Source organism: Prionailurus viverrinus, chromosome D3 (genome assembly GCF_022837055.1).
Source record: "Prionailurus viverrinus isolate Anna chromosome D3, UM_Priviv_1.0, whole genome shotgun sequence".
NCBI classification, from domain to species: Eukaryota; Metazoa; Chordata; class Mammalia; order Carnivora; family Felidae; genus Prionailurus; species Prionailurus viverrinus.
Window position 1 is genome coordinate 54,816,804 of NC_062572.1, and position 21,198 is coordinate 54,838,001.

Consider the following 21,198-nt stretch of genomic DNA (forward strand, 5'->3'; position numbering starts at 1 on the left):
AGCCCGTCCTCCTTCAATTACAGAGGCCAGCCTTGGAAAGAGCTCCTCCTCTTCCTTTACTGCATGTATCAGGGTTTTGTGGTAAAATTCTGGGAGTTGCCGGTCCCAGTCAAATGAGCCTCTCCTCTGGTTAGTAAGTTATTTTGAAACCAGACTTTCTAATCAACAGATAATAGCCTTGAAATAATCCTCCTGGAATGTTTGCTGAACTAACACATACCATTCAAATGCAAAAAATGAACTGGGGAGGGGGGTGCCTTTCACAAAAGCATCTAATTCTCAGATGTGTCCCTTCCTCCCACCAAGTACAGCATAATTAATTCAACAGCTAAGGAAGTGCAAACTGTTGGTTAGTAAAGCTGACTTCTATCACAGCTTAAAGATCAAAACAGAAACCTGGGGAGGAGGGGGGAAACACAGGACATGCAAACTCTTCTGAGGCCCCAAACTACAGCCCAATAACCCTGGAAACAAGCAATGGGATATTATCAAACAGCGCTGGCCCTAGCAAAAGCATGAGATGGATCAAGTTTCTCTTTGGCTCCCCCAATCCCCGCCCCCACCCCTGCACCTCCCACCAGCACTCCTCACCTTCCTTCTAGGCACTGTTCCTGTGTCCCATGCCACCAGGAGCCAAGACCTGCTCTTACAAGCAGCCTGATGAATCTTATCAATTTGGTTATTACGGCACTCACAGGTTATTTGCATTTTAATGGAGTCTTCTGGAAATCAGGCCTAAGGGCGTGAAACTTAATGAAAAAATTTCTGTTGAGATTGTAAATTCTTTGAGCTGCACAAGCCTCATAATACTCAATACTCTCCTAAGTAGCCAACTGATAAGGTTATTCCCGTTTCCTTAGCTGCCTGATGAATGGACCCTGTTTCTTGCTGCTCCTAAGAGGCCCCACTGCAAAGCCTATCAGAGCTCCATCTGCCAGATCTCCTGTTGAGTACTTAAAAAAAATTTTTTTAAAGTTTATTTTTGAGACAGTGCGTGAGCAGGGGAGGGGCAGAGAAAGAGGGAGATACAGAACCTCAAGCGGGCTCCAGGCTGTCTGCACAGAGCCTGACGCGTGGCTCAAACGCAAGGACTGTGAGATCACGACCTGAGCCGAAGTCGGACACTTAACCGCCTGAGCCACCCAGGTGCCCCTCTTGCTGAGTACTTTTGCAGTGAGGGTAGACATTGAGAGTGACTTCAGCTGGCCCTTAACCCCTGTGTTCTCTTGGCTCCTTTCCACAGTTCCTTCTGGATTCCTGTCTTCCCCACCTCCACTCTCTACAAAGGCTTGTAGTAGATGCTTGAGACAGTTTGCTGCAATTCAGTGCTAGATTCTCCGTGTACAGATAATTTCAAATTAGCAGTATTCTCTGTCTAGTTATGCTAAAGGTAGGAGTTGGGTGCGGCTTCACTTGCTCTTCTTGATTTGTATACTTAATTGCAGAATGAAGGGAAAGGTGAAGATTTAGGTAGACATCATTATCCTAGGGCCACCTGGAAATAAACTCTCTGGTTTTGTCTTAAAATATGTTTCATTTCCATTCTTGAAAGTATTCTTGCTGAGTTTAAATTCTGGCTTAGCAGTTAGTTTCTTTCAGCCCTTTGAAGATACCCCCCCCCTTTTTCTGATTTCCATTATTTTCATTCCGAGGTATGCTATCAGTTATGCTACCAATTGTCTTCTGTATTCAAGATTGTATTCCCCTTTTCTTTAATTCCCAGCATTTTCACTACGTGGCATCCAGATATAGGCTTCTTTATATTTCTGTTGTTTGGGGTTTACTAAACCACTTGAATCTGTAATTTGGTGTTCATCTTGGAAAATTCTCAGAGATTCTCTTCAAATACCACTTCTGCCCTACCCTCTCTCTCCTCCTTCTGGGACTCCAGATAAACATAAAATTTTCTCACTGAACCCAGTAGGTCCCTTAGTTTCTTGTGCTTATTTTCCAAATACTGTCTCCTTGCTTCAGAAGTTCCGATGATTTCTCCTGACCTGTATTTGTTTCAAAATATGTCAAACATAAGGCTCTGTGCATCGGCTGCTTCTTCCTAAGTAGATAAACACTCCCAAGGCAAAGTAGCCTCAAATGTTGATCTAGACTTTCTAGACTTTCTAGACCTCTAGACTTTCTTCTAGATTTTGGTCCACTAATAACTGACTATACTGTTAACACTTTGTTTTTTGTAAGAGGTTTTCTTCTCTTTTGTCTAGAGTCTACTTTTCTTCAGCAGGAAGGCTAATCACCTCGTCTACCATACCCAGCATCAGAGTCTGCAATGTGGTTATTTTCAATAGTTCAGTAGGCATGATCTTCCTTTCTCCCAGGATATTAAAGAATTCTCCAAATTTGTAACTGGGTGTCAGACATGACATATTTACAGACAAAATTTGTTTGCTCATGTAAACATGGCCACCAAGGACTACTGGAACAAAGCCTTGTACTTCATGTTTGGAAACAAGGCTTTCTCAGGAAACTAGTTTGTCCTGCTATAATTAATATGGTTAGCATTCATTTTAAATAAAGACTATATGATGTCCTCAGAATTAAAAAAAGGCATCTAATAAATCTATACAGTGAATAGCATGTCTTTATTCTATTTACATTTGTTATAAATATAATACATTTTTGAAAAGCTTATTTTTAATTAACTTGAGATTCATATTTTAAACAGATCAACTCAAATGTTAAAGTTACATAATAAAGAATATGATAATTTAAATGACAAAAAATCTCATATTGTGAAATAGTGCACCCTATACTGAGATGAATGAGGAAAAAAAAGTCAAACTCCTTTCAAAACTATATTCAAAGCATCAGAAAAAATTTTTTTCTTTTTACAAAGTTATGTATAAGCCATAGGAACCACCAGATACTGAAGTATGAAGACTCTATAACCAAAGTTCAAAATGTATTTTAGAGAATTGTGTGAAGCAAGACAGGAAAATCCGTATTTAACACTCTATAGAACTTCACAGTAAAGCTGGAATTTATAGACTAATGGCTTAACAGGAGTATCACCAACAAGGCCTTTCCTTCCTCAAAATCATCTGGTAATATTCATATACCATCAATATGTTGTAACAGCAGACTTAGACACTGGTTTTTAAGACAGGGCTTAATAAGGTGCGTGGCTATGTTGAAATTCCCGTATTATGAGCATGTAAATTATTACCAGGGTTTAAAGAAATACAAAAAAAGAATATGAGTATTCTCAGTCCAACGTGCTTTGCATCATCAACAGATTGACAAGTCGAAAGTATTTTGCAGTGACCCGACACCAACCTCCATAACAAGTTAGGTATAACAAATACTGCTGTTAAAACCCATTCAGTAAAATAAAACTGATTCTTGTGGATTTCAGTACAAATTTGCAAGTCATCACACATTATTGATGATGATCAGGGCAGGCATGGAGTTCTGCTGACTCGTTTCAAACACTGTAACTTGGTCCGATAACTTGGCAAATACCCTAGGTGTTCCAAGGTTATAAACACCTGTATGGACAAAGCATGCCTTCAGCTGCAAACTGTGAATCTCCTGGCTTTTAAGCTGAAGTTTATATTGTGTTTGTCCAAGCCATGTAAATGATCCATGGATTTCCAATGCTTCTGGACTATGTGGGAGAAGGAAAATGGTAAGTTGAAGGGTTTTATAAAAATTTTCCCCAAGTCTCAGTAACACATCCCTTTCATCTAGCAATTCTACTTCTAGAAACTTTTTCATGAAGCCAACTGTTTCTTAATAACAACAATGAAAACAGCTAGTATTACTATTGCTCTAATAGTCAACATTTATTAATAGTTACTATGTTGTAGGCACAAGCATTATTGCATTTAATGCTCACAACAGCAGGTGGGAAATAATGGAACCTGATTTCAAACCTCAGCTTTTAACCAATTGGTTATCTGTACCTAAAAAAAAATCATATACAGGAATGCTTATAATACTGAAACCATTTATAATGCTGAAAAATGGAACCCAGTATCTACCAATAAGGCATTAATTTATGACACACATAATCATACATAGGACATGTCTGGATTCCATACAGCTGCCCCAGATCCTATTTGGAGTGTTCATACAGTAGTAGTAATCCATTCACGTTTCATATTACTTTTCCAAAAATCCAAAAATTTCTGAATTCCAAAAAGCATCTAGCCTTGAGGTATCAGATATGGAAGTATGTACCTGTATTTCTGGGTAAGTATTATTTTACAATCATACACGCACAAAAAAAAAAACCTTAAAAACTCTTCTATCACAAACTTGCTGATATTCAATTTTAGAGTTTTTTATCACCAACAAACTTTTCTGAAAAATTCTGTCTCCAATCAAAACAATTCGCTGCTTTTGGAAACTGCTTGTTATTTTATCACTATTGTAATGCTGAGACAACCCTCTGTAAGTCTTCTGTAACATTTCTGTAAAACCAAACACCCAGGGCACGCCTGAATAAACTTTCTCTATCCACATTAGGTAATTATATCCATAATTAAATTGTTCTCAAATCAATCTTAAGCCACAAAACAATCTTGTACTAAATACATCTTTACCTTGTTGTTTTATGCCGAAGATCAACTATTACATCAACATCAGCCTTAGAACAATTGGAAAGTAAAAGGGTGACTGGTACTAAACAAAGGCTGTGGAAGAAAAACGAAAAAGGTTAAGCTGTGTATTTTCTTTTTTAAATCAGCTATCTTGAAAATAACACTTAAGAATACCTAACAATCTCCTTAAAACTAATCAGATTCAAGTAGAGAAAAAAACTGAGTTCCAAAATCACTCCAGACAAATTATTTGTGTATATAAGAAAAACCTGTTACTACAATACTTGCATACTAAATCCCAGAATATATACATCCACAAAACCATCTTATTTCCATTTATTATAGCTACTACTAAAAAACAAAAAAACAAAACAAAGCAAAAAAACACCCAAGTGTTTCTAAGTGGTTATTTCTCAAAATGAAAAACAAAGTAAAACTCAGATCAATGAAGAAAAAAATAAATCATGAAAATGCCAACAACTAATCCTGTTCTCCTTATGTTTCTTGAAATTTACTTTATTTTGGGAACTTGGACTAGATTGACATTTGCTTTTCTACCAAATTTGCATAAAAGCCATTGTGTTACAGAGAATATGAAAGTTCTTTCTATAGAACAAATTATGAGGAAAGCCTTTTTAAGTGGACACATTTTCTCAGGTAACCCAGTTTCTCCTATCACTTTAGAATTAATAAATTACTAAAGCATTACTAAGCACAGAAAGGACAGGCAGTGACGGAAGAGGATATATGAATAGACTGGTGTATGTTCAAATCAAGAATATAAAAAATGGACATAACCTGGGCACAAATGAAGCCTGCTTACATACTAGTATTAATATTTTATTCTATAAACACAAAGAATAAAGAGATAGTAAAAACTAGGTGTGCCTGGGTGGCTCAGTTGGTTAAGTGTCCAACTCTTTTTTTTTTTTTTTTAAATGTTTATTTATTTTTCAGAGAGACAAATGCAGAATGCAAGTGGGCTGGGGTTGGGGCAGAAAGAGAGGGAGGCACAGAATCCGAAGCAGGCTCCAGGCTCCGAGCGGTCAGCACAGAACCTGATGTGGGGCTCGAACTCATGAGCTGTGAGATCATGACCTGAGTTGAAGTCGGACCCTCAACCGACTGAGCCACCCAGGCGCCCCAAGTGTCCAACTCTTGAGTTCGGCTCAGGTCATGATCTCATGGTCTCTCTCATGCAGAGCCTGCTTTGAATTCTCTCTCTCCTCTCTCTGCCCCTCTCCCTGCTCCCTTTCTCTCAAAATTAATTAAAAAAAAAAACAACAAAACACTTTATACTAATAGTCTTTGAAAAATGCTAATCTGATGAGGCACAAACAGTCCCTAGAGACCAAACTGCTGACAACTATCCCCCCACCACCAAATTTAGCATTAATAAAAGCATACTACAGTTTGACTAAGGTTCAAATATCTACTCAATAATTCTGTACCTCAGTTTTCTCAACTGCAAACTAGGAACAATTGTACCTACCTCTTGGGTTTGTTATGATTAGGTGAGATCAAATATGCTAAGTGCTGAGAATAATGCTCAAAAGCTCCATAAACAATGTCTAATGTGACTTCTTATTTTGAAAACTATGGCAGCTAAACCCAGTGTTTCACCTCTGTTATCTCTGGTCAAATATTCTTCCTCATATTCTTGTTCCTGTATGATCCGTGTGCTACTGACATAACCAAACCTCCTGCTGTCGCATTCCCTCCCACATTTCTATGTTACATTAAGAACACTCCCCTAGACCCTTAATGTCTATGTTTCTATATCTTGCTTTCACTGAAATTTGGCTGAATACACGGCTTCCTCTACAGTCCTCTCAACATTAGATGCTGTGTTTCCTCCAACAGCTTCCATATCTCGGGTCAGAATGTATCATTAATGTAGTTCTCAATGCCACTTCTTGATGATTTCTTCCTCCTACCCCTTCTGTCAAAACATCCATTTTTTGGTCATATTACTCCATGGTTTTTAATCTTTTTTTATGTCCTCATACTAAAATACTAAAACCAAAAATAGTAACTCAGTACAGCAGATTCTTTGGGGGAGGGAGAAAGGATGAGTATTTTGAAATATCTGAGGTAAAGATGAGGGAACCATCTGCTTGACCTCCCACCTCCCATTCATCTTACACGTCTGGGAAGCAGAGGCATACCACCTACATGAGAGACACTGCTCGAAGGCTTCTCTTCCAGATCATCTATTGGCTTCAGTTAAAAGCTTCAGCAGGAATTTGCTTTCTTCTTTTCAATCCTGACAACTTTACTAAGTAGATAACTCATTCAACACCTTCCCAAATTCATACCACCTCCATAACCATCAGTACTATTCAAAACTCATCCATCTACCTTCCTTAACCATATTGTAATTTTTTTTTAGTCACCTAAAATAGCCACCTCTGAAATAATACTGTCACTCCACTCTCTGACAACCATCTCCCATTTCTCCAGTTCTCTCACTCAAGTACCCTTCTATACTTAGTTTTGTAAGGATGACCAACCACTCTGGCCCTCTACATCAGTGCTTCTCCATCTTGGTGGCTGCGGTGTAACTATAATTACTGTTTAGCCATTATTTACTCCCCTCACTTCATTATTTACTCCCCTAGCCATTATTTACTTCCCACTGTGGGACTAGGAGTCATTCTTGTTGATGTGAAGGTGAGCCTAATTGGCCAATGGAATATTAATGTCTTTGACGCAAACAAAAGCCTTAAATGTGCTATCTCAGTATAACTCACCTTTGTACTCCAGAGATATGCCATAAGAAGAACATATCCAAGTAGCTGCTGCCCACTGCACTGAGCCCAAAATATATGTGGTGCAGACATGAACCCAACCAACCACAGCTTGAAGGTGAGCTGCAGCCAAACGGTAAGTTGATCTGCGGATCCATGAGTATAAGAATGCCTTATAAGCAACTAAATTCTGGAGTGGTTTGTTGTGAAGCATTTCTGTGGCAACAGTGATGGATACAGGTACATGCTGGTATCATCTGAGGACATTTAACTTATACAGATGCCTGGGTCCTACTCCCAGAGATTCTGATTTAACTGGCACTGGAATCTTTAAAAATTCCCCAGGTAATTCTAATGGGCAGCAAGGGCTGGAAAAAACTGCCACATTTCATCCTTATCTAGCCTGCCTTGTTTTCACATACTTTGTGTACAGTTTTAATTCTGTGATGTTTTATTTTTAACCCACCACTCTACTCTAGTTTGATCACACCTGCCCTGCTTCACATAATTCCATGCTAGATTCCCAGATTCTATGATGCTTTTTAACTCCAATTGAATCATGTGGACAATTCCTAAATATCCTTACCTCTAAAGCACAGCTAAGGTTTTAACTGCTATGGTTAAAAAGAAACACCATGGAATCTAAGATATGAAGCAGGATAGGTCTGATAAAGTAGAACAATGGGTTACAATGAAACATTGGGGCGGGGGGGGGGGGGGCTTGGATGGCTCAGTCATTAAGTGTCTGACTCTTGGTTTTGACTCAGGTCATGATCTCACAGTTCATGAGTTCAGGCCCTCCATCAGGCTTTGCACTGACAGTGTGGAGCCTGCTTGGGATTCTCTCCCTCTCTCCCTCTCCCTTTTTGTCCCTTCTCCTCTCTCTCAAAAATAAGTAAATAAACATTAAAAAAAAAAAAAAAGAAATATCAGGGAATCCAAATTTCCCATGAAAGTACATGAAGTCATGACAGATTGATAGGGATAAAACATACCATCTTCCCCCTCAACTACAGCTGCATATTAGAGCAACATTAAGACCTGGACAAAAAGAATTTTATAAATAATTTAAATGGTTAAAATTTTTAAAAATCTGACAACAGTGGTGGTAAAGATACGAAGCAAAGGGAACTGCTGGTGAGTTGTACAAGATGGTCAAACTATTTGGAAAAATTCCTAGATAAGTATGCAAAAATAAGGGGGTCTGGGCAAGTTCACATAAACCGAGAGATTATACACAAGATTATTCACAGAATTCAAAATAGCTCAAATATGAAAATAATCCCAAAGTCCATCAAGAGAGTAAATTATTCCAGTGCGTTCAAACATATTCATATGGCAATGAAAATGCTATAGCTTCATGCAGTGGCTGACAATTACTAACATAATATTAAACGAAAGCAGCTGGACATAAAAAGAAGATACTCTGTATAATTCCACTTATATAATAAAGTTCAAAAAATGCCCCATGAAAATCAAAATTAGAGATGCATATAAACTTAGTTGGGAAAATTATAAAAAGAAACAAAGAAATGACTACCAATATGGGGGGGGGGGCAGGGTAGTGACTGTGAGGGAGTACCAGCGGGCTTCTGTGATGCTAGCAATATTTTATTTCCTGAATACAGGTAGTTTGGTTATTTGGGTGTTAATTTTGTGGGGGGCGGGGAGGAAATGACTGTAGTCACTCATTGTCAGATCCAATAAGTAACCTTTTCATCCTTTTACTATTTGACATTTTTGCAGCATTTTTTTTTAATTTTTTTTTTTTCCAACGTTTATTTATTTTTTTTGGGACAGAGAGAGACAGAGCATGAACGGGGGAGGGGCAGAGAGAGAGGGAGACACAGAATCGGAAACAGGCTCCAGGCTCTGGACATTTTTGCAGCATTTTAAACAGTTAACCCATTTCTCTCTCACTGAACTTTTGAGATATCACTTTCTCATTGATCTTTTCCTCCTAATTACTTCTCAACCAGTCTTTTTCACGGATTTCTTTTTCCTTAGCTTTTCTCTCAGATGTCATTGTTCTGCAGGTCACTGTTCTTTTTGTTCTATCCCACCTCATCCCCACCCCTACCCAGGGTGACTTCACCAAAATTCATACCTTCAATTTTCACTTATAGACTGATTCTAATAGACTTCTCTCCATGTTTTTATACCTGCAAACCAGCAACTTTTTGAAGTGTCATCTGATTTAGGACTTTTTATTTACAGAACCTTAAGTTTATATAATCAACCTACTTACCAAAATTGCAAATACAGATGCCCCTTGAACAATACAGGGGTTAGGGGTACCAACCCCCACACGATCGGAAATCATATACACCTTCTGACTACCTTAACACTTAACTACTAATAGCCTACTGTTGACCCAAAGCCTTACCAATAACAAACTGTCGATTAATGCATATTTTGTATGGTATATGAATTATATACTATATTCTTATAATAAAAGAAGCTGAAGAAAAGAAAATATTAAGAAAACCCTTAAGAGAAAACACATTTACAATAAAAAAGATCATGTATAAGTAGACCCACACAGTTTGAACTTCATTGTTCAACTGAACTGAACATCATTCCCCAAGAAGTTTGGCACTTAGTAAATCTTAAGTAAATGATGCTATTAAAACTTGAACTGTTTGATGAGTCTATACTATAGTCATTTCTTACAATTAATTTGTGTCCAACACAAAAACAAATAACATATTTTTTCCTTGTTTTTGACTTAGTGATAAACTTGCCCACCAGAAACTTTTGGCAATTGAGGTGTCTAAGGCAAATAGCCATCTCTAACCACAGGTGCAACATACAGTAATCAGAGTAAAGGGTAAAATATTTAAGAGCACTTTACAGATACTCAATATTATTCTAAATTTCTTCATCAATATTTGGGTTAATGCTATCGTTTAAATAAATAAGAGTCTCTGCGTGGGTGTGCACACGTAGAAAAATTTTAACAAAAATAAGCCTCAGACCTTTTTTGATGAAATGGATGATTAAATGATTCTGGATAGTGAAGACTTGTTTTAATGAGATTAGAAAGCTGCTCTACTGACGGTCTTAAAGGAACTGTAGTGTTTTCTGGCCTGAAAAATTTTAATAGTTCCATTTCTGGTGGTTCCTGAGAAAAGAAAAAAATATACATATGACAATAAAAACACTGTCTTGTTAAAATATAGCATAAACAAAAGTAGTTAAAAACAGCTGAGATAAGGGAAAGCATGAACAATACTTTCTGCTGTTATTTAAATCAATAGAATCATCTGCGATATAATCTAGGATAAAGAATTTAGACTCAGGGGCGCCTGGGTGGCTCAGTCAGTTAAGTGTGTGATTCTTGATCTCAGCTCAGGTCATGATCTCGCAGTTTGTGAGTTGGAGCCCCATGTCAGGCTCTGCACGGACAGTGTGGAGCCTGCCTGGGATTCTGTCTCTCCCTCTCTCTGCCCCTCCCCTGCTCATGCTCTCTCCCTTTCTCTGTCAAAATAAATAAATAAACTTAAAAAAAAAAAAAAAAAGAATCTAGGATCAGAATCATTTATTCATTCCTTATTTATTATATGCTGGAGTTAGACTTGAATTCCAACAATTTCACATATTAGCTCTGTCATCTTGGATAAGGCATTTAATATCTTAAGACTTAATTTCCTCATTTATAAAAAAGTCTTATAATAATTTCAAAATCTGTTGTGGGTCTCATCTAGTAAAATTCCTTATTACTTAGTACTTAAGCTACAGACATTCAATTGTATAGCATCTGTTTTAATAAAGAACTAAAGTTGCCTTAAAATTTCATTTTGAAAATAGACTGCTGTGTTTTATAGATTGTAATCCTTCATCTGTATTAACTGAAGGTTAACATACATGTAAAAGTCTCAATATAGCCAATGTCAGGCATACTGTAAACATTTCAATATCATTATCATCTAAATGAAAACAGAGAGTATTGTTCCCTTTCTAGTGGTATTTTTTTCTTAACCATTTTTTCTCTATTTCCCTTTACCATCCAGGAAAATTTTGATTTTTAATTTCTTGCTAGCCTAGCTGGACATTGATCTACACCAGGGATTGGCAAACTACAGCCCATGGACCAAATTCAGCCGGCCTCCTGGGTTTTTTTTGTTGTTTGTTTTTTGGAAAGAAAGTTTTATTGACCCATAGCCATATCCATTTGTTTACATACTGTCATATGGTTGCTTCTGGACTTCACCAACAGAGATGAGTAATTAAGACAAAGACCTTCTGGCCAGTAAAGCCTAAAATATTACCTACCATCTGCTTATTCTTGGAAAAAGTTTGCTGATCCCTGATCTACATAGCTGTAAAAGCAAGACCTAAATTTGCTTTTGATTTATAAGTCAGAGAAAAGTGACTAGAGGTTTACTCTGGAAGAAAGAAGAGAACAGAAGCAGAATTTCTGGGGTGCTGGTTATGTTCTATTTCTTTATCTGGGTCCTGGTTATACTGGAGTATTCTTCAATTTGTGAAATTCAATGAGCTATTCAACTGTTCTGTATTTATCTTACACTTCAATTGAAAGTTAAAAAAATGTATTTTTTAATATATTCCAATCATCAAAAAATAAGCTATTATTTGAGACTTCTAAGTTATAAATTTCTATATGCCACTTATTAGGAGGAAAATACATGAACAACAGCCATGAAAAGGATACCAAAGGCCCAAGCTAATTTACTAAGAGAATATTTAAAAGGTTTCCCCCCTCCCAGCTTTAGAGTAGCAAAAAGTATTTTCACAATCAGCACTAAATATTTGTGCAGCAGTTTGATAATAAGGATCTGATTCTACCTTAAGACATTTCTACCACAAGACAGACAAGGTGTAAAGAATTATTATCCTGGTTTTACAAGTGAGTGGTAAGCTAAAGTTCATTAAGTTATGCAAGTAATTTATACTAGATCATCAATCTGAAAGTTTTGGGGCTCCAAATCTATTATTCACAGTATGATGAAACCGCTTTATGTCCCAAACTCAGTTAACCATATAAAGAGAATATAAAATATTTCAAAAGTGAAATACAGAGAAATAAAAAGGATATGCTATTCATGGTACATAAAATGAAAATATCACTTTTTTTGTAAATGTTTATTTATTTTTGAGAGAGAGAGAGAGAGAGAGCGAGCAGGGGAGGGGCAGAAAGAGAGGGGGACAGAGGATCTGAAATGGGCTCTGCATTAACAGCACAGAGTCTGATGTGGGGCTCAAACTCAGGAACTGAGAGATCATGACCTGAGACAAAGTCTGATGTTTAACTGACTGAACCACCCAGGGGCCCCAAGAATACAAATATATTTTATATAAATCACTTCTGGGGTACCTGGGTAGCTCAGTCAGTTGAGCATCTGACTTCAGCTCAGGTCATGATCTCACGGCAAGCCCTGCATCGGGCTCTGTGCTGACAGCTCAGAGCCTGGAGCCTGCTTTAGATTTGTGTCTCCCTCTCTCTCTGCCCCTCCCCACTCATGCTCTGTCTCTCTCTCTCTCTGTCAAAAATAAACAAACATTAAAAAAAATTTTTTTTAAATCACTTCTTCCTTTTCTAAATACTTATTCTGCCTATGTTTGAGATATTCTAGATTATCAAAAGTTTGTAACATAGACAACCAAAACTTGGGACTTCAAAGGGGAAAAAACAATTTTCTTATATTAAGAAATAGATGCAGGGTTAAATTTGATATCTTCATTAAACCTAATGGAATATTACCATTAGTAATCATCAAAGTAAAAACTGATTCAAGTTGTAGAACAACCAGTGGATGCTAAAACTAGTGGAACTAGGTTTAACAAGAAATCAGACATTTACATAGGCCCAAATTATTTCTCCACAAGTTACTTATTAGAAACAACAGTAACTTTGCTGTAGAGAAATAAGGTGGACCTTATCAGTGTGACCCATCACTGATAATGAAACAAATTAATATCAAGAGCTTTCTGATGTAATTCACTGGCAGGGACATAACATCACTTCTGTAGTATCCCTGCCAAAAATGTATAACCTTAATCTAGTCCTGAGGAAACAAGAAAAAACCAAAGAGGTATTATTTTACATTAAAATAACTTGCCCATGCTCTTCAAAGATATCATATGACACAGGACAAATGAAGGCTCAGAAACTGTCCCAAATTAAAGGAGACTAGAGAAACAGGACAAGTAAATGCAATGTATGATCTTGGACTGGATCCTGGTAAGAAAACACAAACTGTTACAAGGATAAAATGGAGAACTCTGATGGCATTTGAATATGGACTATACAGGAGTACTGCATCAATGTTAAACTTCATGAATTTAATAATGGTTTTTGTGATTATTTGAGAGATTATTCTTTTTTTTTTTATGATTTGGGAGAGGATTTTTTTTTTAAATGTTTATTTTTGAGAGACAGAGAGAGACAGAGTGCAAGCAGGGGAGGGCAGAGAGAGAAGGAGACACAGAATCCGAAGCAGGCTCCAGGCTCTGAGCTGTCGGCACAGAGCCTGATGCGGGGCTCAAACCCACCATCCGATCCGTGAGATCATGACCTGAGCTGAAGTCGGACACTTAACTGACTGAGTCACCCAGGCACCCCTATTTAAGAGATTATTCTTATTCATTGCAATCCTCAATGAAGTAAATAGGGGCAGAGGAGAAGGATGTCTGCAAATTTACTTGAGAGTAATTACTTAAGAATAATTAAGAAAAAAATCAATGTGTACATAAACAGAGGAAGAATGATAAAGCAAAGAAGGTAAAATGCTAACCACTGGTGAACCTTGGTAAAAGGTGTAAGAGAGTCCCTCTTTACACAATTCTTGCAGCTTTTCTGCAAGTTTGAAAATTATTTCAAAATAAGTTTTCAAAAATATGTAAGAAAGCTTGAAATTAAGATTCATTATTTAGAAATGCAATACAAGGTCATGGTTCAAATTACTGGAAATTTTGTTCATATATACAAGAACTTTTTGGTAAGATGAAATAGTATTTTATGAGAAATGAGAAAACATATTAAATACTATTCCCAGCTGCTGCACAACTCCAGGGGCCTTTACATTTCACGATATGCCTCCTCTGGAGTTCTGCAGTGGCAAAGGCATGTTTCCCTTCCTCTCAAGCAAATCAATTCTTTTTGTAACTATGAATTCTAGATTCAATACAGAATATTAGGAAACCTCAAGATCACAAGTGTATCTAATACTCTTACAAGATGCTAATGAATTTTATTTATGTTCATTTCTCATTCTAATTAGTCGTCTGCAACCAACCCCTCACTCAAATCTCAATATAAAAGCCTGCATATACCAGCAGATCCCTTTAAAAACCCAAAAACCAACCAAACAAAAAACCCCAAGTTCACAAGAAGACCCAAAGCAAACATTACTATTACCTGTTTCTGAGGACATGAAAAGGCTTCTTTTCCTATAGTGCGAAGAATAACATGATGCTGACCTTCCAAAATTAGCTGCTTACTATCTTCCACTACATAAGCCTAAGACATACAAAGCACAAAAATGTTACCTTGCTTGGCAATACCTCAAAAGTAATGAATGCAATTATTTGATGGAAGGTAGAAATATCATGGCTGTTAATCAATTATCAACACGATGGCTGTGTCAGCATTTCTACTTTTATTTACTCATTCAATAAATAAAGAATCTGTCAAAATCTGTTTGCCTCAGTATAATACATTTGGGCCTGGATATTTGAAGGATACATCTTAAAATCTTTTTTCAGTTTTCTCTAGAGCTCTTAAGAAACTAGTGCTATAACACAAGTCTTTTTGTGATTGAACTACCAAAATACAGGCAAAACATACATGCTTCTGAAATGCCACAGGGTTTATCACCTAGAAGAACATAATCGTGAAAACAGTCATAAATCTTACAAGTGGAAATGTCACACCCTTGGAGATATCTTAAACGTAAGTACATATACTTAAAAAAAAAAAAAAAAGGCCAATTTCATCTGTATCAAAACACTGGTTCCAGCATATAACTCATCTCCCTCTTGAACCGCTTCTGTCCCAGAGAAAATATAATACGTAAATGGCTCTGATACGCTGTTACTGCCACATTATGCAAATACAAAGGTTTAAAAATTTTTTAACAAGCCCAATTTTTTTACTATTAGATTCAACAGACACAAAATTTCTCAGCCAAAATGCTATAGAAGTTTCTAAATGTTTATGTTCAATTTTTGTACTCATTTTACCATGACCCGTGACAGCATGTCATCTGCAGACCAACTTGGGAGTAGTGCACTAAGGCATTGGACAGCCCAGGACCTGCTCGTGTGAACTAATACATAACCCAAAATGCTGGACTTAAACACCTGACAGGGTGGACCTTTGAGAGGTTGAATACAAGGTTCTGAGACATGTCACGTTTTTTCCAATGGTCTCATGGGATCGAACAAAAATCACCCCTAGCCATGTCTAATTCTATAAATAACATTCTCCTTTCTGCACAAAGGCTTTGCTTTTTAAAACAAACATTTATGCTTAGTTAAAACTGCTGAGTTTTTCTGTGCCTCTTTTCCAATTATTTTTCACAAAGATGTTGTCTGAGCTCGGTTTTTCTCCTGAATTATATTTTATTAAAAGAGTCCTAGGCATCCTGTGTTTCCTCCTCCACAGCTTAAATGACTTTTCAAATTTCATTTCATTCAGTGTGTCATTTCTGCATTATCTAGAGACCTCACTAAAGGAACTCTACCACTTTCTCAAATGAGCATGTGATAAACACAAATACGAGCCACTACCAACTTCATATCCCATTCTTCATTCTATTCCAATTTCCATTTTCTAGCCAAGGAGCATCACAATCGTAGTTTTCTTCTTCATGTGATCAGCATTACTACTAGGAGTGGGATTTTATTCCGGGCTGTTTTTTAAAAGGTAACACTTTCACCCCCAGCCAAAGTTACTGTGGACTTAACAATGAATACAGAATACAGATTACTCAAAATCTTGTCTCAGTAATATTACAAACTGTTACACGGCAGGAATCTGTGGAGTGACAGCCACATACGCCACGGTTATAGTATATATTTAATGACTGGTTGGTTTACATTAAGAGGAAAATACTGCTAAGCCTGAAAATAGAATCCTCTTGATTCTAAGCCCCAAGAACATATGATTTCAAGCTAAAAATGTGTAACTGACCTTTTAAATATTAAACATCTATAGTCAACAAAAGTACCAATTTGTTTAAGCAGTTTTATTAAAACTCATGCAAAAAATAAAAAATAAAAAACTTATGCCAGCTTAGTTTCAAGAAAGTTTATTTAAAAATGTGTGATTTAGTAAAAATAATAGTCTAGAATATCTGAACCAATTTAAAAATACATATATTGATCATCTACTATGAAAATACCTCTATGTGAGAGAGCTCTTGTATCAGACAACACAAAATGAAACCTTTCCACATAGTTCAGGTGAATATCCTTAAGCAAGATCCTTAATTTCACTGTAGAATTGTTTTTTAAAAAGTAATATATAATTTTATTATATATTCTATGTAATGTATACAATTTATATACAATTATAAATTTCTAAGATACAGAGGGTACACTGTGCGAAACAAGCCTGCTCTGTATAACAGGTAACTCTAAGGAAGACTAATGCCTAAGCAATCTCATTTTGCTCTGTCATGTGTGGATCTTATTTGGATATGATTTTTTAAAAATTAAAATATTTTAAAATAATCTGGAAAAAACAAAAACAGACCAACAAATAGATCATAATTAAGAATTACTGTTAATTTGGTTGGATGAGATAACAATATTTTGGAGATGTTAAAGAAAGTCTTCATCTGCTAGAATACAGAGCATTTACACGTAAAATATTATGTCACTTAAAAAAAAACACTATAGCAAATAATAAAGGAAAGTAAAAATAAAAGAAAACAAAGGAGAGGGGCTAATGGAATAGATGAAAGATGAATAGCAACAAATTAGTGACTATGGAGTCTGAGTAATGGGTACCTGAAGGTTCACAGTGCTATTTTTTTCCATTTTCAGTTTCTGAAAATGCCAATAACAAAGAATTTAATAATAACAGTTGTTTTCATTAACAAATCTATAATATTCTCAGTACCACTTAGAAGTAACAATAACAAAGAAGAAAGCTATCTAATTTGAATTCTTTAAGTAAAAAAGTCATTATAGAACTACTAAATAAAATTATAAAACAACTTTAATATTGAAACTAAAAATTTAAGCAGAAAAAATGCAAATACCAGCTTACATTTGTTCTTTAGCTTAAGGCTCAAGTATCCGTAGGCAAGGCTTGCTGAAATAATTTAGTAACACATACCTTCCATAATACGACAATATTCAAATCCACCTCACTGCACTTCTGAATCAATCTCACAGCATCCTCTAATGACTGTTTTTCAGTATGCACGGACGGCTGGGCTTGTGGTTTCTTTAATTCAGAAGATAAGCTTCGATAAAAGAAGTCTGCACATGGACTTGCTGAACTGATTATCTGTCAAAAGAAAATCACTTATCTACATAAATGTTTTCAATTAAATACACCCTACCAAAATTTATATTTCTCTATATGTTTCTGTATAACCAAAACGCTTATTAAAAAATTTCTTGTCAATCTGTCAATAGAGGGAGGCTGTAAAACACACTAAAACATTTAAACACCTAAAATATTTGGTATAAATTACCCTGAATCTTAAAGCTGTTACCTCAAAATAATTAATCTACACTGCCATGACATTAGGTTTGACCTTCCAAGTATCCAGGGAAGATGATGGGTAGCTCTAAGAAAATGAATAAAAAATAAATTATTGAAAAGTAATATTTTTTGTGCTATTAAAATAACAGAAATCGTTCTCATTTGAATACTTCGAATACTAGACAACATCTAGTGAAAGAGAATGCAAACTGAGTAATTGGTCTTAATGTGGCTCTTCTACTTGAAGGAAGAGAACATGAGAAAAGAATTTTTTAAAAACTTCTTAATGGAATCAGAAGTACAGGATTTCCTTTAATGGGATATTATGTTTCACAGTAAACTGTCTACACTTAGGATTCCCTTCATTATAGGCTATATTATATAGATGCTAAGTTTCAAGTTAATTATTAAATATTAATAAATATACACATTTTCCCTTTAAGAATAAACTATTTTCTGGTAAGCAATTGTCCCCATAGTTCTCTCATTAATCTGTAGTGCTTGGGGAGTTCTATTTACTCAACCAGATTCATCAAAAGGGAAAATGTCCTTTTTTGTTTTTACTTTCTTCAGTACTCCTATACAAAATTATTTGCTAATATATACAATAAAAATTATACACTTAATATGATTTAAGGGTCTTGATTATGTCTCTAGGGATTTTAAATTTAAAAAAGAAGTGAAAAGGACAAACAACTGAAATCATGAAACCTAAATTCAGTCATTCAGGAGGCATGGCATTGCTAAAAGTATACTTGTTTTGGAATTACTGGGCTTTTGGTACTCTGAGATATTTCTAAATAACTGCTTCTTCAAATAGTCAAAAGATAGCCACAAAGAGTGAGTCAGATGAAGGCCAATGATAAGAGAAATACAAAAGCATAAGAATGTCTGGAATTATCAAATCAAAAAACACAAAGAAGAAACAATAACACAAACAGTAACATTGGTAACAGTACCAGGGCATGCCTACGTGGAAGTTTACACCCTTGGTCCAGCATTTCTCAAAGCAAATCACCACATCACCTTGTCAGATTATATGCAGAGCTGGCTGAAAATGCATATTCCTGGGGTTAAGCTTCCAACTCTCTGATTTCAGCTTGGGTCATGATCTCACAGTCTGTGAGTTCTAGCCCCACATCGGACTCTGTGCTGACAGTGTGGAACCTGCTTAGGATTCTCTCTCTCTCCCTCTCTGCCCCTCTCCGACTCACATTGTCCCTGTCTCTGTGCCTCTCTCAAAATACATAAATAGGAAGGGAGGGAGGGAAGGAAAAAATGCATATTCCCAACTCCCCCCAAGACATAACGAATCAAAGTTTTGGAGGCAGGAAAGCAAAATTTTCACTTTTACAAAATTCTCAGATCAAAAATAGGGTCTAAAAAAAAAAAAAAAAAAAGAGACTAATAACCTTAACATCATCTAGGAGCTTACAGTAATTTAGTATACATATTTTTTATTAAGTAAACTATGCCCCATGCAGGGCACGAACTCACAACCCCCAAATCAAGAGTCACATGTTCTACCAAATGTGCCAACCAGATGCTCCAGCTTATAGCAATTTAGAATCTCAGGTCCCACCCTAGTCCCACTGAAATAGAATTTGCATTTAACAAAAGCCCCACATGTTGTGAAAGTTTGAAAACCTACTCTAAGTGATTCTTACAAATAATTAACTTGAAATACTACTGTTTTGGAAAATACATTTAAAACTACAAAAGAGCTTATTATTTTGGTCTCAGAACCATATGATACACCAAAATCCAGAGAATTATCATCTTTATGTTCCACTGTAACCACTTTACCTAATAAATTGGTTCCCTTGTATAATCTGGTTTCTTTCTTTAATACCAAGGTTTATACTTTTTTCCCGTGATACCCTCAAAAGAAAGTTAGTTTTGAATAACTAACTAAAATGGCATAATCCACATAGTATTTCTGGTCTGTTTTAGAGCATGAAGGGAAGCTGCAAAACCCAACAATGTTGACATATTCACCCACTAAAGATTTTGAGGATTACTAAAGCAATAGTTTTGCCAAAATAGATATTCCAGAACTGTGACTTTGATCCAGAAGATCAAATGCTATTGTGCTTATTTTCATACCTGTTCATTTCCAAAGATGATATCTGCAAAGGTGTATTTTTCTGAGGACTGTGTGGCAACTAAAAAACAGGGGAAAACAAGCTAATCATATCGTTGGCATGAAATATAAAATACCATTAAGAAAGTCTGAAAATAAAATGAATTTACCTTCTTTTTCCTTACATCGTATTGCCTTGAAGCAAAATTTTCCCTTCTCCCTGCTGGCAAGTTTGGCATCTAGAAAGAAAAGAAAGAAAAAATTTCAAAAATCCTTCTCAGCTTCTGACATGGTAAAACCTAATTTATTATTCAGACTTCCTTAACAATACTGGAAAATAATTCATAATTATAAATAATGTTTAATGAAAAATATCTTTGTTTTCATGTCAATAAAGCAAATTTCACTCAGCCCATAAAAAGGATGAAATTCAACTTTCTTGAAATACATGGTCACACATGTGCTTGTGTGTGTGTGTGTGTGTGTGTGTGTGAATAAATAATACTCATTTTATATTTATGTGTGTGTGTGTGTGTGTGTGTGTGTGTGTGTGTGTGTGTGTGTGTGTGTGAAATTACAGATAAAAGTTTAAAAGATCCGAACCTGGGAACCAGGGAGCCCACAACCCACCATTCTATCATTTCTTCATTTCCTTTCAGTATTTTTTCATATGTATGACTTACATCAATATTGCTATATGCACATACTGTGCTATGATGCATTTCCCTGCTATTACAGACACTTTTAAAATGTTAATAAATTTTAGTGACTAAAAAATAGTCTGAGTTATAATTTACATTAAAGCCACACTGAATTTCTCCCTATTAAACACAACTTTGCAATTAACTGCCCTGCTCTCAGTATACAGATTTTCCTATGTTTTGAATTAATTCCTTTGTACAAATTCCAAAAATAAGGATTACTGAAAGGCTAAGTATGAGTTTAAATATTTTTATAGCTTCTGAAATAATACTGTACAATTTTTCTCCAGAAAGAGCAAATATTTTGTCAGCTTCCCTCCACTCTTAAAAGCACTGGCATTCTCATATTACTACCAGGATAACTGACAGAAATATCCTGGAAAACAATCTGTCAATATATATCACAAGTATGTATATTCTTTTA

The 21,198-nt window shown here is 35.8% G+C and overlaps 1 protein-coding gene across 3 annotated transcripts in view; it reads right to left on the reverse strand.

Annotated features, from left to right (window-relative positions):
- Positions 1–2,600: 2,600 nt before the first annotated feature.
- TRAPPC8 (trafficking protein particle complex subunit 8) overlaps positions 2,601–21,198 on the reverse strand; it is an 83,185-nt gene continuing 64,587 nt past the window's right edge. The window contains exons 23-29 of one of the 3 annotated variants that reach the window (XM_047828519.1): positions 20,244–20,312; positions 20,097–20,155; positions 17,616–17,789; positions 14,688–14,789; positions 10,285–10,430; positions 4,560–4,649; positions 2,601–3,619 (exon numbers count right to left, since the gene is read on the reverse strand). In XM_047828519.1, the coding sequence (XP_047684475.1) occupies positions 3,385–3,619; positions 4,560–4,649; positions 10,285–10,430; positions 14,688–14,789; positions 17,616–17,789; positions 20,097–20,155; positions 20,244–20,312 (875 nt within the window). In that variant the 3' untranslated portion in view covers positions 2,601–3,384. The remainder of the gene's footprint in view (positions 3,620–4,559; positions 4,650–10,284; positions 10,431–14,687; positions 14,790–17,615; positions 17,790–20,096; positions 20,156–20,243; positions 20,313–21,198) is intronic. The other 2 variants (XM_047828520.1, XM_047828521.1) reach the window with 2 other exon arrangements.